The sequence below is a fragment of the Cynocephalus volans genome, chromosome 11 (assembly GCF_027409185.1).
Source record: "Cynocephalus volans isolate mCynVol1 chromosome 11, mCynVol1.pri, whole genome shotgun sequence".
NCBI classification, from domain to species: domain Eukaryota; kingdom Metazoa; phylum Chordata; class Mammalia; order Dermoptera; family Cynocephalidae; genus Cynocephalus; species Cynocephalus volans.
Window position 1 is genome coordinate 11,823,534 of NC_084470.1, and position 16,187 is coordinate 11,839,720.

General features: G+C 41.0%; 1 protein-coding gene across 4 annotated transcripts in view; it reads right to left on the reverse strand.

Moving 5' to 3' along the window:
• Positions 1 to 16,187, reverse strand: part of RALGAPA2 (Ral GTPase activating protein catalytic subunit alpha 2) — a 318,832-nt gene that overhangs the window by 280,778 nt on the left and 21,867 nt on the right. For all 4 annotated transcript variants that reach the window (XM_063113596.1, XM_063113597.1, XM_063113595.1 and 1 more), the window contains exons 2-3: positions 12,801 to 12,911; positions 8,065 to 8,117 (exon numbers count right to left, since the gene is read on the reverse strand). In XM_063113596.1, coding sequence (XP_062969666.1) covers positions 8,065 to 8,117; positions 12,801 to 12,911 — 164 coding nt within the window. The remainder of the gene's footprint in view (positions 1 to 8,064; positions 8,118 to 12,800; positions 12,912 to 16,187) is intronic.

Sequence of the window (16,187 nt, forward strand, 5' to 3'; positions counted from 1 at the left end):
CACTGTGGGGGATACAAAGGATTATAAGTAGTGATTGACGGCCTCCAGAACTTTATAGTCTCATTAAGAAGCAAAGACATTAAGGGATAACTAAGAGCATCCAGCTATAATCAAATAATAACAAACAACAGTGTTATACAAATTCACAGGAAAGAATGAGCACTTATAGCTGGAGTTGCCAGAAGAAATTAATGGGTTTGAACAGAGCCTGAAAGAATGGGCCACATGGGGAGAAGAGCAAAGGGCAGTCCCTGAAAAGAGAAATGCATAAACCAAGAGGCAGAAGTGAAACCGAGGGGAAAGAGGTAGAAAGAGGGCCAAAGCAGCAAGAGCCTGACAGTCTGACACAACAACAATGAAATGGGAAGGAAAGCTACACTGAGACCCTCTAGTGTTAGACCAGCTTGGGCCACACTGTATGGATTCTACAAAGAACCCATTCAGTTCTCTAGAAAGAATAATAACAAGATAAAAACAAGGTTTAATTTGGTAGGGAAATTTAGATAAAATTTCGAAAAAGAAATCTAGAAATCAAATGTCCTATTTATCTGTGATTTCTAACTCTTTGAAAAACAGCTGAATGAGGAATATTCCAATGCCAGAACACATGCAAGTTTTGAAATTAAACCTCTTCTGTCGATGTATTTTAATTGGAGTGTGAGAGGCAAGGAAATACCTTGCTGTAAAATTCTAGAAACTTACTTAACTATATAAATTATATCTCCAAACAATTCCATTCCTTTACAAAAAGGGGATGGCATTCAACATGGCAGACAGCTTGCAACAGTATCTCTGCATTAATCATATTTTCTTCCTTTCTCTATTCTTGATGCTCTGACGTGTGCAGCCTTGCTGACCTGGGAAGGACTGCCCCTCCCAGGGTTAGCTGACTCCTAGCGATAGTGCCTGAGAACATGTGTTTAATTCACAAACCAACCAATTCCAAATCCATAACCCAACCACCTCCTTTTATGGGCTCTCACACTCTAGGACACTATCCCCCTGCCCTAATCACCCAGGGGTCAGGTACTGGACACCAAGGGGCCACCTCTATAGTCCAGAGTCCACTGAAACTATTCAAACTGTCCAACCCCAAGCCTGCTTAGTTTGCTAACCTTGCCTTGCCCATTCCTTCCTGCAAAGACGACAATAAAGCCTCCTTCCCTCAGTTCTTCTCTCTCTCTGCCTGCTGACTTTGCCTCATTGCTTCCCTCTGTGGCCTGTGTGGCATGCTGTGCCTCCTGCTTCTAGAGGACTGTGAGTATAATTAAAACTTCTTCCTTCATGACAATTATTTTTCATGTCTGTGTGTCTAACCATACGGTATCATTAAAAAAACACAAAACTCTCAAGAGTTCAATCTAGAAGGTTCTCAAGGTCAAGTAAATTATTTGACCTTGAGGCCTATTTGCCAGGTGCCTCACATTCCTTACACCAATCTTCCTTTCTCCCATACAGGTAACTACCTCAAGGGCCATCACCAAAATGTCACTTCTGAAAAGGGCCATTCAGGATTTTCTGTGACTCAGAAGGTCATTACTGGAGTTCTGACATAAGTTCCTTCTCACCATTGAACTCTTCAGCTGACCATGAAATGTTACCATATGCTCCATAATGACAAGAGGCTCTGTCTGGTCTTGCTCACTACTGTACCTCCAGCACCTAGATATGTGCCTGACACACAGTAAGTACCAATAAATGTGTCAGACGACTGAATAAATGAACTGTACTAGAATAGATACATATTGACATAGATGGCCTGTGGAAGACAGCTTGAGAGGCAGTACAATATCAAGACTCCTAAGTGGTAAGCAGCATGAAGGTAATTTAAGAAAAACTCCACAAAGACCCCATTCTTTCATTTATAAAAACTAGGAAGAAAGACCTACCTCAGAAGGAAAGGATTAAACAGGATGGTTCATGTAAAACATTTACATTCTTGTCAAGATGGCAAAGTAAATTCATGTTTTTCCCACACCATTATCTCCACACCTCCATTTGAAATACACAGCAATGATAGATAAAATATATTTTAAAAAGGAAAGTAGAAGTAGAGTCACAACCACAATAAAAAATGTGATAAACATCTCCATGAACCAACAAGAACAGAATCCTTAAGTGGAACCCAGATTAGAAGCTATAAGCAAAGGTGGCTGGAAGGTCAGCTTCTAAAGGATGTAAGTGCTTTCACTAGGGACAAAGGAAGACTGAAAGGTACTGAAAGGTCTGTTCACTTCCTGAAACCATGACCTGGACTGGGCTGGCAGCCTTGAGGGCACATCACTTTTCCAGAACACTGTAATGACTCCAGTAGCTCACCCAATATAAAAACTACCATTTCCTTTTTCAAAGGTTCCCTTTCAGTTTGCCCCTGACTTACAAAGGCAAGCAGCAGCTCTCTTTACACTCTTCTTTCATGACTTCTTAACTCTCTTACTTCTATGCTTTCTTCTAACCCACTTCTTGTTTATAGAATATTTCCACACAGTATCCCTTTTGTGATTTAACATGTCTTAATAATTCCATTTCTTCTAAAGGAAGCTTTCCCCATTTATTTACACATTGATAAGTATTCACCTCCAAACCCTCATAAACCATCTCTTTATAAGGCACTAAACATAGAAAGGAGCAATGAAGTTACTTAGTACCCGGAATGAAATATACAAATTATAGCCTACCTTCTAAAGCCAGAGACAGAGTGTGAAGCATAAACAAAAGTAACACGAGTTCATTATTCATTCATATTTACTATGCATAATAAATGTTTTATGAAGCTTTGAAGAATATATATTTGTTCTATTATATAGGCAACTAATCTTCTGTAGATGGTAATATATCAGTAATAACACACTCCTAAGTATAGAATTTTTGGACAGGAAGGGAAGGTAACAAAACTTTCTCTGTGGAAATTATAGGACTAGGGTCTCGGAAGGGCTTTCCTGCTGCAGGACAACTAGCCCTGAGATTAACAACAGCAAATAAAATGCCCAAAACATTTCTGGGCTTTGGAGAACATAAAGAAACTAACAAGAACTAAAAAAATGGTAAGGGAGGAAGTAGGAATGAAAAGAGAAGAGGAAAGGAGGCTGAAGAAAAGTGAGCCAAAACCTGATGTTTGAGCAACAAGCAAAGGGAAAAGAATGCAGGGTGCCAGGGAGCTAATGCCAACATCAGCCCTAGGATCTGCAGCTATCTGTTCCCTCCAGCCCCCAGTCCTCACCCCACGGTAAGTTTGGGAAATTTAATTTGAAATTCCATAAATAAACCAGGACCCTTGAATGGAGCTAAAATGATCACAATCAAGGGCATTCCTAGACTTCTGGTAAAGGCAAAGAAGAACCCCCTGGAAGAAATCAAGATTAACAAATATTAAATCTGTGTTCAATTAATACTGATGTCAAAATGAAATATCACAAAATATGCAAGAAAAGAAGCCACTGTGAGTGAAAGACAGCTGAAATAACCAACAGATTTAGACAACTAAAGACTTCAGATATTAGAATTATCAGATATAAAATATGATATAGTGAATAGTAAATGTTTAAGAAAGTAAAAGATATCTAAAAATGAACAAGGATCAAGAGACTATCAAAAGCACTAGCCACATGCAAATGCCAAACCAAAAGAACTGTTAAAACCTGAAAAAAAAAGTATTGATATTTACAGCTCGGTAGGTTGGGTAACAAGCAGATTAGATCCAAATGAAGAGAGTTAGTGAACTGGAAGAAAGAACTAAAGAGATTTCCCAGAACGCAACACAGAGAGATTGTGGAGAGAAAATAAAAGCAAGCTTACAAGACAGGGAGGATAGATAAAGAAGTTTAAATAAGAATCCTAGAAAGTATGGCCAGAAAGAAAAGTGTTGATATTTGAGAAGACAACAGCTGAGAAATTTATAGAAACAATAAAAGATAGGAGAGTCCAGAGACACAGGAAGCACATAAGGAGCAACAAGCAAGATAAAGTCTTCAACTAAACATCTTGTGGTGAAACTACAGAACACCAAAGACTACAAAAAGATCATAAGAAAAGCCAGAAAGAAAAGACATTTAAAGGAACAATAATTATACCAAAAACAGTTTAAAACTGTTGCAATGGCAGCTAGCAGGTAGTAAAAGTGTGACACAAATACCACTAGTACTACTACTATGTATAGTACAAATAACAACTGTTTGAAGACAATGAAGAGTGATCTAAGGCAGATAAAACTGAAGAGATTATGACCCTTCAAAGGGAAGCTTCTTTGTGTCAATAAGTTTTAAAACTTTGGTAATAATACAAATTCTCAGAATTCTTCAAATCCTTAGAAAAATATATAATTTATCAAACCTGAATCAAGAAAAAAACAGAAAACCTGAGTAATCCTAATTTAATCCTAAAACTATTAAAGAAATTGAAAGTTGTTAAAATCTTTTCATTAAAAAAAGCACTAGTTTCAGATGTTTTTATAGGAACTAAAAAATTCCAGCAACAGATTGTTCTAATCTTTTACAAATTACTCTATATAATAGAAAAAGAAGAAATGCTTGACAACATGTTGTATAACCTTCATAGCAGTACCAGTCAAAAATGTAAGCAAGGGAAATTTAGGCCAGCCCCAGTTGTGAAAGTACAGCCAAAAATGCAAACAAGTTATTAGTCTACCCAAAAATTTAGAACGTAATTTACCACTTTAGTACTCAAGAAGAATCATCATATGATCATCTCAATCAGTGTAGAAATAAACATTTGAAAACTTCAAAACCCATCTATAATTTTTTTTATAAATCTTACCAAAGTAGGAATAGAAATAAACTTATGTAATCTGATATTGAATCTACCAAAAACTTACAGAAAACATTATTCTTAATGGTGAAACATTAACAAAACTCTCTTTAGATCAGAAACAGGATGACCACCTTTATCACTTCTATTTTCCAATGTACTAAAGGGCTGAGCCAGTGCCATAAGACAAGGAAAACAAATTAACTGGCAAGTTTATCCATTCACTACTCACAGACAATCCAACTGTCTACCAAGAAAACCAAAAAAACTAAAGATAAAATGTAGAAATTAAATAAATCACATATATGCATTTAATCCAGCAGTGGGAATGAATGAACTAGAGCTAAGTTTAAAAATATGGATAAATCAGAAATAATGTTGAGTGTAAAAGACACATCACAGATGATTACATACCATATGAGACTATTTCTATTACATGCAAAACAAAGCAAAACTACACAATAAATTATTTAAGGATACAAATACATGTGGTATAAACATTTTTTAAAAGAAAGAGAATAATAAAATGCATGGAAGTGACTCCCTCCAGAGGTGAGAAAGGATTGTGTCAAGGAAGAGCATCTAAGAAGCTTCTAGTTTTTAAAATGGGAGAGAGGGAGGGTGTTAAGAGCATGGGCTTTATTATCATCCTTTATAACTTGCATGTATTCTTTAGTAAATGCATCAGCCATTATATAAATACAATAATTTAAGTAAATGGAATAGTTCAAACAAACGATGGTCAGTTGACATATTTAAGTGATAGATTCAATCAAAGCTCCTGTTAAAAACAACTCCTCTGCTCAGGTTTCATTCACAGGAGAGTAACCACAGGAAACACAATAATCACCACAAAATATGCCATGAATCAATGTCTGTTACTCTGGGGAAGGAGAATGGCCTTCAAAGGAGAGAAAGAGGAACCACAGTTATTACACACCAGCCAGGAGCCAAGTCCTGGGCTGGAAGTTTCCCATATCCTGTTTTATTCCATGAACCCAGAAAGCCTCTCACCATACACCCATGAAGAGCTTTTCTCCTCTGGCTTATCCCTCTAGCCAGTTCTGCAGCAAGTACACAGTAGGCCTTTCCTATACAGCCATAAAAGTTTTTCTTCTCATAGCAACTAAGCACAGATCCCTTCAAACCATGCATAATTTCTAGAAAATCAACCATTAACTTTCAAAACCTATAATTTGGTTCTGAGTGTAGTTCTCCAGGTATCTGTAATCTGGCCTTTTCTCTAATACATTTGGACAACAAAGATTTAAAGTTAAATAAATCAAAAACTACACCCATTGTTCCAGCTTTGAAGAGAATACTCAAATGAACATACAGAGACACATACAAAGATCACAATCTCACTACAAGTAAGAAAAATATATATTACAATGATTTTTTGCAGGTCAGATTTACACATATTAAAAAGACAAATCATCTACATTGTTAGGGTATAAGAAATTTACATAAGATTTACATATAAGTTTACATGACCTTTTTAGACAGCACCTTTGCAATATCTATTAGTATTTAAAATGTGCATACTCTTCTATCTAATAATTTCATGTCTAGGTACCCATACAGGAAATATTCTCTCACAGACTGCACAAAAAGAAAATCATAAGAACATTCTTTGCAGCACTATTTGTAAATATGGAGGGAGGGAAGGAGGGAGAGGGGAGGGGATCCATGTCCATCAATAGCCATTTTTGTCTTCAAGTGAAATTAAAGATCTAAAATACCTTACTTCAAAAAGAATCATAAAAGCTAAATTAATCAGTTCCAGTCAAGATGGCAAAATAGACGGTCCCCAGCTTCACTCTCTCCCACAAATCAACCAATTTACAACTATAAAAATGTAACAACAGCCAAGCTGGGGCCGATGGAGCTCAGCGGAAGAGGAGGAGAGACCTACAGAGTTCATGAAGGCGGGAGAAACCATGACGAGAGAAAGAAAAAACTGCTCGGAGTGTTTTGGGCTGCGGCCGCTTTAACGCTGGAGCTGCTGAGCACGTGGAGCAGTAGCCAGCAGAAGCCGCAACTGTGTCCTTCAGATGGAGTTCCTTGGAGGCACAGGGGAGAAGAGGGCCTTGGTGGCCTCCAGGACAGCAAGACCACTAATAGGGTTCCCATGGACCCATACAAGAGTAAGGAGCCAGAACAGCTGAAAAAGGAGAACCATTCAGAGGCCAGTAAGTCACTGCAAGGGACCGGCACAGGGCCTGTCCCACGGGAAATGTTTGGAGCATGGGCAGTGGGGGAGACAGGCCCACCAGGAGAACACTGGGGTACAGCAAGGACAGCCGATCCACCCCCCAATCAGCACAGGGCCACTCAGAGGAGACTAGTCAGTAATGCAGAATTAGATGGGGTGCAGTTTGAAGAAAAAACTCAGACCCAGATCAGAGTTTCTATACAACCCAGGTGCACCAGGTCTCTGGAGAGCCGGAAGTACCTATAAGGTCAACCATTAAACCCTGAGCTGCACAAAAAGCCTTCCCTATGGAAAAAGTAGCAAAGCAGCAATTTAGCTCAACCACACAGCTCAAGTACTAGTTCCCACAGGAAGTTCCCCCATTTTAGAAGTAAGCAAAGGACAAAAAATTAGTTATGGACAAGGCACACCACCAGTGCCTTGGAGCCCACCAGGGGACCTGGGGCTTGAAGCCAGGGACCAGACCCCTGTCCACAACCAGGCACACTGCCAGTGCCTCGTGGCCCCACCCAGGGGACCGGGGTATGGAGCCAGGGACTGGACCCCCCTACAACCAGGCACACCACCAGTGCCAAGGATCATGCCAAAAATATCACCTCCATGTGGGTGGCCCACCACAGGCACCAAGGTAACCACAGCTGCCATGAAAGTGGCTAGACATCACAACCACCACACATATGGTCCACCGGCCACTGGAGTGCAATGATACAAGGAGTCACCAGCAGACACCAAAGAAGAGGATGTCTCTCTCCACAAAGCCCATTTCAGAGTGACAGAAGAAGCATCTGCTCTATGATAATACTGGGGGACCTGAACATACCTCTCAGCATTGGACAGATCATCTAGGCAACAAATCAACAGAGTAACCATTATTCTTTCAGAAGGAGAGAAGAAATCTAGGGTTATCAGTGGTGGGAGGGAGAGGGGGAGAGGGAGAGATCGGACAAGGGGCATAAAGAATAAGTACAATTTGTAACAATATATGTGTATTTGATCCACATGTGTCAACACGGAATCCCAAAAATATGTATAATCAATTATGATTCAAAAAAAAAAAAAAGCTAAATTCATCGACTGAAACTTACCTCAAAAAGAAAGAGGATAGAGTCCAGCTCCTCCCTTTGTGACTTGTTATTCCCTGGAATATTAAAACAAAAAAAAAGAGTTTTCATGACAACATTTAAACTTTAGTATATACAAATTATATTAAAAGATGTCTTAAAACATTTAAGCCTCAACATATATTCATTTATTCAAAAAACAGCAAGAGGCAGTGTGGAGCAGGTATTAGGATTGCAGATGGACAACCAAGTCAGACTGCATGGGTCTACATCTAGCAGAGCTGCCCTTTGCTAGCTGTGTAAACACAGTTTTTCAAGTTGTTACCAACCCATGACAGGTAATTGATTCATTTCTCAACTACTCATCAGCTCAAATTATGGCAGAATGCATAGTAAAAACAAAGAAAAAGTTCTAGCTTGGTAATACAGAGTAGATAATAAATACTAAAAGTAGTATCTGGGGGACAGTTGCACACTGTCCTTTTGATAACAACTATAATAATAAACACCTACAGCAGCAGTTACCATTTACTGTCTACTCTATATACCAGGCATTGTGCTAAGTGCTTGGCTTACATCATCTAACTTAGGAGTCAGTAAACTTTTTCTACAAAGGGCCAAATATTAAATATTTTAGGCTTTGCAGGCTTCTCTTCCAACTACTAAACTCTATTACAGTGCAAAAGCAGCCACAGACAATACATACATGAATGGGTATACATGTGACCAATAAAACTTGTCTGCCTGTCAAGGGTTATTCTAGGCCCAAAGGATACAGTAGTGAACAAAACAGACAACAATCCCTGCCCTGAGAAAGTTTATATTCTGGCAGGAGGAGACATTCCATAAATGAGAATAAGTGAGAAGGAAAGCAGATGGGGAAGCCAAAAAGAGTGGTAAGCAATTCTGATTAAGGAAGTCAGGAAACACCTTACTGATAAGGTAAACATCTGAGAAAACAGCTAAAAAAAAGGTAAGGAAGCAAGCCACATAGAAATCGAAGAGGCATGCTCCAGGCAGAGAAATGGACAGTGCCAAATGCCTGGCTGAGCATGCTTGGCACAGTCAGTAAACAGCCAGAAGCCATTAAGGCTAGAGCGAAGAATGGGGGAGTGAATGAGGTCAGAGAGGTGGCAGGAAGGAAGGAGATTACGGAGAGCCTGAGGCCGCTATAATGACTTTGGGAATGAGAGGTCATTTGAGGGTTTAGAGCATGATTTGACTGACATTTTTAAAGCATGGCTCCAGCTGCTCTTTTGAAAAGACACTTTGGGATGAGGAAGGGCACAAGTGTGGACATGGGAAGACCATTTCTGAGGCCACTGCTATAATCCAGGTGAGCCTAACAAGAGCTTCAGTGTTACCAGTGTAGGCAATGTGACAAGGCCAGTGATTCCAGATGTTATTTTGAAGACACAGCCAATAACTCCAAGATTTTGGCTCAAATAACTGGAAGGCTGAAGATATCACAGGATGATTTCATTCATTATTCCTAGTAAAGACTTTCTCTTGTTCTTTTTGGGGGATACACTTTCTTCCCTGCACTCCAATCAAACTCACACTGTTCTAAACGCAAGAAACTTCAAAAACCTCACCCTGTTTCTATTGGTTCTTCATTATGATTCTTTGCTGTAGATTGCAAAAATGGCCACAATTTTCCCCTCCCATCAAGAGATGTCTATTTATCTCTATCCCTTGAATCTGGGATGCCACATGACATACTCTGGCCAATGTGACATTAGCAAATGTGAACCAAGCACAAGCTTGAAGAGCCTTATGCACTGGCTGAGCCTGGGACTCTGCAGCCACCATGTGAAGGAGCCCAATCCAGCCTACCAGCTGGAGAATGGAGGCCAAACGGAAGAGAACTCAGGGTGCTGGTCAACAGCTTGCCAACCACAAAACACGTGACTAAAGCCATCCACCACCAGCTGATGTAAGAGGCACGAGCCAGCCAAACCAGAAGAGAACCATAAGCTAAATGGTGGTTGTTTTAAGGTACTCAGTTTTGGGGTGGTTATGCAATTTGTTATGCAGCATACACTAACACACAGTTTTGAACAGCTACATTTTTCTAGAAAGGTGGAGGTAGGAAAGGGGGAAAGAGGAAGTTGAGTTGAGAGGGGGATGGGAGGAAGAAGAGAAGGAAAAAGAGAAGGGCACCCCTTAAAAAGGGGTTTTTGGTTTTGTTTTGTTTGATCTGAGGTTTTAAATCTTTTTCTTTGCTATTTTGATTACACACAATATCATGCTTTTCTCCTCCACACACCTGTGAAAGGAAGTGAAGTGGAAGAAGGCTAGAAAGCAAGATAAAAATTTTCATATTTGAAATACCTACCAATCTGGAAAAAAATTAAGTTCAAGATTTATACCAATTTATAATCATGGGGGTGGGGAGAACTGAGTATTCCATTAAGAAGAAAACATGTTGCCATCCTGGGCAAGGCCCATGTATTTATTGGTGGCTTGCTAGAACCTGGAGCATTTAGTAAAACTCCGAGCCACCTGCTATATGTCAGAGAACATTGCAGAGCCTCTCCCTAAATTCCGTCCCCTCCATGCTTGACATCTGCCTCTGTTTCACAGGGGCAATCAGGGCATCAGGAGGAAGTCCCTCCATTTCTTCTCTCCACCTCATAACGTCTCTATATCTACATTCATCCTCTTATCTTCCTCTTATCTTTTCTTCCTTACATAAAAAGGTCACCTGAACAGTCCTTTCCATGTCTCTTCTTTCTACTTGACCCGGTCTCAACCCACTTCCCCCAACACCTGCACCATCAGTTACCTTCCTCCAGCTGACCCTCTCCTCAGCCTGTGAACAAGCAGACGCCTCCCTTAAAAGCCTTCTTCTGACCAGCTGAGATAGAATCTCTGTCTTCACATCAAACTTCCTAAAATGGAGTTCTCACGGGTGGCCTTCACGGGTTCAACACCCCATCACTCTACATGCATTGTCTGGGTTCTACCCGCTCCTCGCTAGAACCCTCCTCTTGGCATCACTGACCACCTCCTACTCGATGAGCTCCCATCTCCTCATCCTGCTCCCCACCTTTCTGCATTACCAGGCGTTGCTCCTCTCTCAGGCCTTGAATGCTCTCTGCCCTGGGCTTCTGTGACAAAACATTTTCCTGGCACCACTACCACTACGCCATCTCTTTCCTCCTTATCTGCACAATAAAAGAAAGAATTACCCAAAGTTCTGTCCCTCATTCTCTTTCTCTAAATATACTTTTTCCCTTGGCGTGAATGGACCTCTCTTCTCCCAGGCTCCAGTCTGCTATATTGTTTCTGCCCAGCCAACACCTGCACCTGGGCATCTCACAGGCACCTCAAACACAGACTGCCCAAAGCTGCACTCCTCCTCTTACCTCCCAAACCTGACTCCCCTCCAGGGTTCCCACTGCTGTAATGGCACCTCACAAATCAGACTCAGCATCCTGAAAACATCTTTGACTTCTCCCTTTCCTTTTACCCAAGTCTCATGGATGGTGCACCCATTCAGACACAACACTTCCTCTTCCTGTAACTATCACGTTCCTGATCAGGTGTCACCAGCTCTCACATGAATGGCAACATCAGCCTCCTAATTGGTCTTCCTGCCTCTGGTTCACTCACCACTTTAAAAGACACTTGTCTTAGTAGCAAACGTTTTTAAGAACTCTAACCACCTAAAGAACGAAGTCCAAACTCCTTAGCCTGGAATGCAAGGCTCCTAGCAAATATAATCTGATCTCCTACAAATCTCTTTTACACACCTTACACTGCAAGAAAAAGAAATGCACTCCCCACAGCTGCCCTTAGAATGGCCTCCTGCCTTTGTACCTGCAGTCCTGTTCTCTTCCACCTGAAATCCTACATCTCCTTCAAGGCCCATCCCCAAGACCACCTCTTCCCCAAAGCCTCATTCACACACTCGGCAGGAAGTCATCTCTCCCTCTTTCCAACAACCACAGAATTGTGTTCACATCTCTTACAACACAACTGACTTTCTAACTTGTTTCACGATTAATTATGCATATGGCTTAGTCCCAGACCAGTCCACAAACCCTATCCTGCCACCTAAATACATAGTTGAATGTGTAGTGTGACCTTGTTGGTTTGACTTTCAAAGAATATTTTTTTTTTTTTGTCTTTTTTCGTGACCGGCACTCAGCCAGTGAGTGCACCGGCCATTCCTATATAGGATCCGAACCTGCGGCGGGAGCGTCGCTGCGCTCCCAGCGCCGCACTCTCCCGAGTGCTCCACAGGCCCGGCCCTCAAAGAATATTTTATATTTAAGCATAACCATAAACATATATAAACATATTACATTAATAATGTATATGGAAGAAGATACAGGAAATCTTTAATAGTGATTGCCTCTGCAGAGCAGGACTGGAGTATGGGCAAAATAGACACTTCAGTTTTCATTTCAAACCTTTTAATGACATCTGAAATTTTTTTTAATAGTGTACATGTATTACTTTTCTTTCTTTCTAAGTTTCTTTCTAAGAAGGAATTCATGCCTTCTGCAATTCCTTCTTCTATTTTTTCTTTACTCAATTACATCTATATGATTGTTCAATTAACACCTATTTAAGTGAAAGCTCAAGAGAAACAAAGATGCCAACCAATCTACCACGATCTCACAGCTTTGCTAAAGGCTTGGCAAGAAAGAAACCTTAAAAATGTATAACTTGTGGCTCATGACACATACAACTTCTAAAACTTCCTGAATGTTTAATAAAAAAAAAAAAAACTTTGTAGAAATGCTTACCTTTTAATTTCAAACTATTTTCCAGTGTTATAAAATTTTCATAGAAGATGAAATATATCTGAGAATAGTTGGTCTCAAAAAACTGCTTAAGATCACTTGCATCCACATTATCTGAAAAGAAAAAAGTTTCCATTTATGACAATACACTTCCACAATTATCAGAATTCAGAAACAACCTTTTCTGAAATGAAGAACAAAACAAAACAGTATTCCCATTTGTTTATTCTCCACCTAAGAGAGTTCTGAATTGCACTGGGGTACGACCCACCACATGGACCTCTGCAGGAGACTGTGAGGCTGATTTGAGGAGGTTGGAGCTGATCAGGCACAGCACATGGATCAGCTAGAAAGTCAGAGGAAAAGAGGGGAAGGGGGACAGACAGGATGACTTCCTGTTAGGGGATGGGTAAGTGGGGGTTGCTGGAGGAGGCAGCTTTGACATAGGCCATGAAGACAGCAGGTCTGCACCCCTAAAAAACAACTTTGCCAGTGGAGGTCCTACAGGGACCAATCTCTCCTCCCTGCTTACCAACATAACTCTGTGTGTGAAAAGAGAAACCAGCTCTAGTGAACGAGCATGCTGTCCCTACCACAACCACCCACCCACTTCCACCTGGGTCCACATGTGCAACCTTCCCTCCAGCTTCTAGGTGACCTGTCGCTGCTCCTGTTTGGAAACTGCAGGGCCCGTCATGTGTTCCTAGAGTTGTCCCTGTTGAAGCAGACAGTTTTGCTAAAACCAGGGATGACAAATAGATAGCCAGGGGGTGCAGGGAACTTCAACCAGTGACAACTCCCACTGGGGCTGAGCAGCAACACAGCCACTTCTTCCAAGGACCCCCAATCATCTTGGGCAAAATCTCAACTCGGGATCAAAGTAGCTATCCTCTGTTAACACACCTTTGCTCACTCTCCTCGGCAAACAAGGTTGTCTGTGCCATTTACAGGGTCCTGGCCAAGGAGTTAGTGCTCTGGACAAATATACTAGTAACCTGAGGAAAACTGAAAACAGCTTCCTTAAAATTCTTCAGGGATTATGCAAGAAAAAAAATACATTGCTATTCAATCTGTAACAGAGTGGGAACAATTGCTTTTGCAGTCCTAATACTGTGAATATATGTGAACACACTCATTACTATCTTCAAATTCTATAAAGTTAACAATAATGCAGATGAACCTGAAGAGTTGTTTTCCTCTGGTAACTACATAAGGGTGTTTCATGCAAAAATCTGTCCTGGTTCTTTGAAATAATGCACATAAGGTGTTTACAAGTCAAACAAGCTGCCCATTTCGCATTATACTTACTGCACCAAAATAAAACTGAGCACTGAGCAGTGGAAATTCCTGCTAACTAACAAATTTACCTGTGTGAAAGTAGGTGACAATGAAACTAATATCATCAACCCACATGAATATTATTATTCTTACGACCTACACAATCTTGTCAAGGAATCCTTGAGTGCCTTATACAAAATTTTCCAGTTCCAAGGAAGAGATGGTTTTATACATTTTAACTCAATGCAGACTACTAGCCTAATCACCATTCACTCTTCCCTCTGCCTGAAGCATGCTTCGTCCAGCCGGCTCCTACTCTCCCCTCATTGGTCAGCTGAAACATCCCCATCCATCCTATTCTTCCCCTGTCATAGAACATATCATACTTTACGTAATTTCAGTGGCATTCTGATTAAAGTCTGGACTTAACTCTGATGGAATGTTCCATCTCTATTACATATATCCCCTGCACTCCCAGAACCCACAGCCTGTCTTATGCACCATTATGTCCCCTGCATCCAGCACAATATTTAGTTCAATATTTTCTTGAACGAATTGAATAAAAGAAACAGCCTACAACAACAATGATAAAATAATGCCCACAACTTATAAACCTAGAGGAAAGGAATGGCCTAACCTCCAAATCCTTGGGTCTGTCAAAAGAGAAACTTCTCTCTGCTGAGGACTCCCGATTTCCACCCCAGCCCTCTCACAGCCTGCTGCCAAGCCAGATTTCTCCACAGGAGAGTCTGAAAGGCCTCTCAAACTAAACATGTCCAAAGGGAAGTTCTCCCCTCAGATCCTGGTCTTCCCTCAGGCTTTTCCATCTCAATAAGTTGTCACCATCATCCACTCAGCTGCTCAAGCCAAAGCCCAGACATCCCCAGTTTCACTCCCTCACTGCCCATCTCCAGTGTGTCACTCTGTCCTGTCAGTCCACACCCAACAAATGGCTTTAACAGACATGTTCATGAATTTATTTGATTTCACCCTCATCACAACTCTATAAAGTATATGTGACAGGTGTAGTGAAGAGAAAAAAACCTCAGGGTCAGGATCTCAACCGGCCTGCCCCAGGTAACACAGCCAGTCAGGGACATGGGCAGAAGTCCTGCCCAAGTCTGCCCACTGCAAACCTGAGCTGTAGAAAGGCCTCAAAGGCAAATGGGAATAAACCAAAACTAGAAATCAGGCAGGAATTTTTTAAAAAGAAACCATAACCTTGAGGATGAGCAGGCGAGCCTCGGGAAGAAGAGCAGGAGGACAAGACCGAGGTAAGAAATAAGAAGGGGTGACAGTGAAGAGGTATCTCATGGTACTCCCCACAGCCACACGGAGGCCAGTAAGGAAGAGGGAGAGGGGACAAGGCCACACTACAGAGCCCAGAGTGGAAACTGCCTTTGGGGTGATCATTTTCAGTGTTTGGCACAGATGCTAGCACCCTGCCTTACTACTATCACAAAACTCAGGGAGGTGTACCCTAAGTAAGCACTGTGAAGGAAATGGCAGATATCCTTGCAGAGCTAGAGGTCATTTCTGAATTTTTAAAGACATCTCCTTTAATTTCTCATTCTCCTTTACCACCAAACAACAGCCAGCAAACTGTTTCTATTATTTCCTCATTACAGCTTGAAGATGATCTTCTATATACCACACCAAAACCCACCCTCTCCCATGCCTTTGCCAAACTAAACCTCTTGTTGACAATTATGTCTCCACATCTAGCTGAAAGGCAACAGCAAAATTTTAGGGCAAAACTTTTGCAGCAAGGTGTCTGGATTCAAGTGCAGAAGCTTCAGAACCTTGGACAGGTTTTTTTTTAACACTGCCTCAATTTCATCTGAAAAATGGGGTTAACAATGGTTCCTACATCACAGGGCTGCCGTGGTGATAAAATAAGCATATGCAAAGTGCCTGTAAGAGTGTCAGTCAGCACTATATAAATGTTAGTTGTTTAATAATTACTTAGTTCCTGGCCAAGGCCATCATACCAGGTAGAACAACCCAGCATCACCTACCTATGATGCCCATAAAATTCAGTGACTCAGAAGCTCATTTACTTAATGAGACCACCCTTATTAAAATAGCACTTAATCCCAATACAGCAGTAAG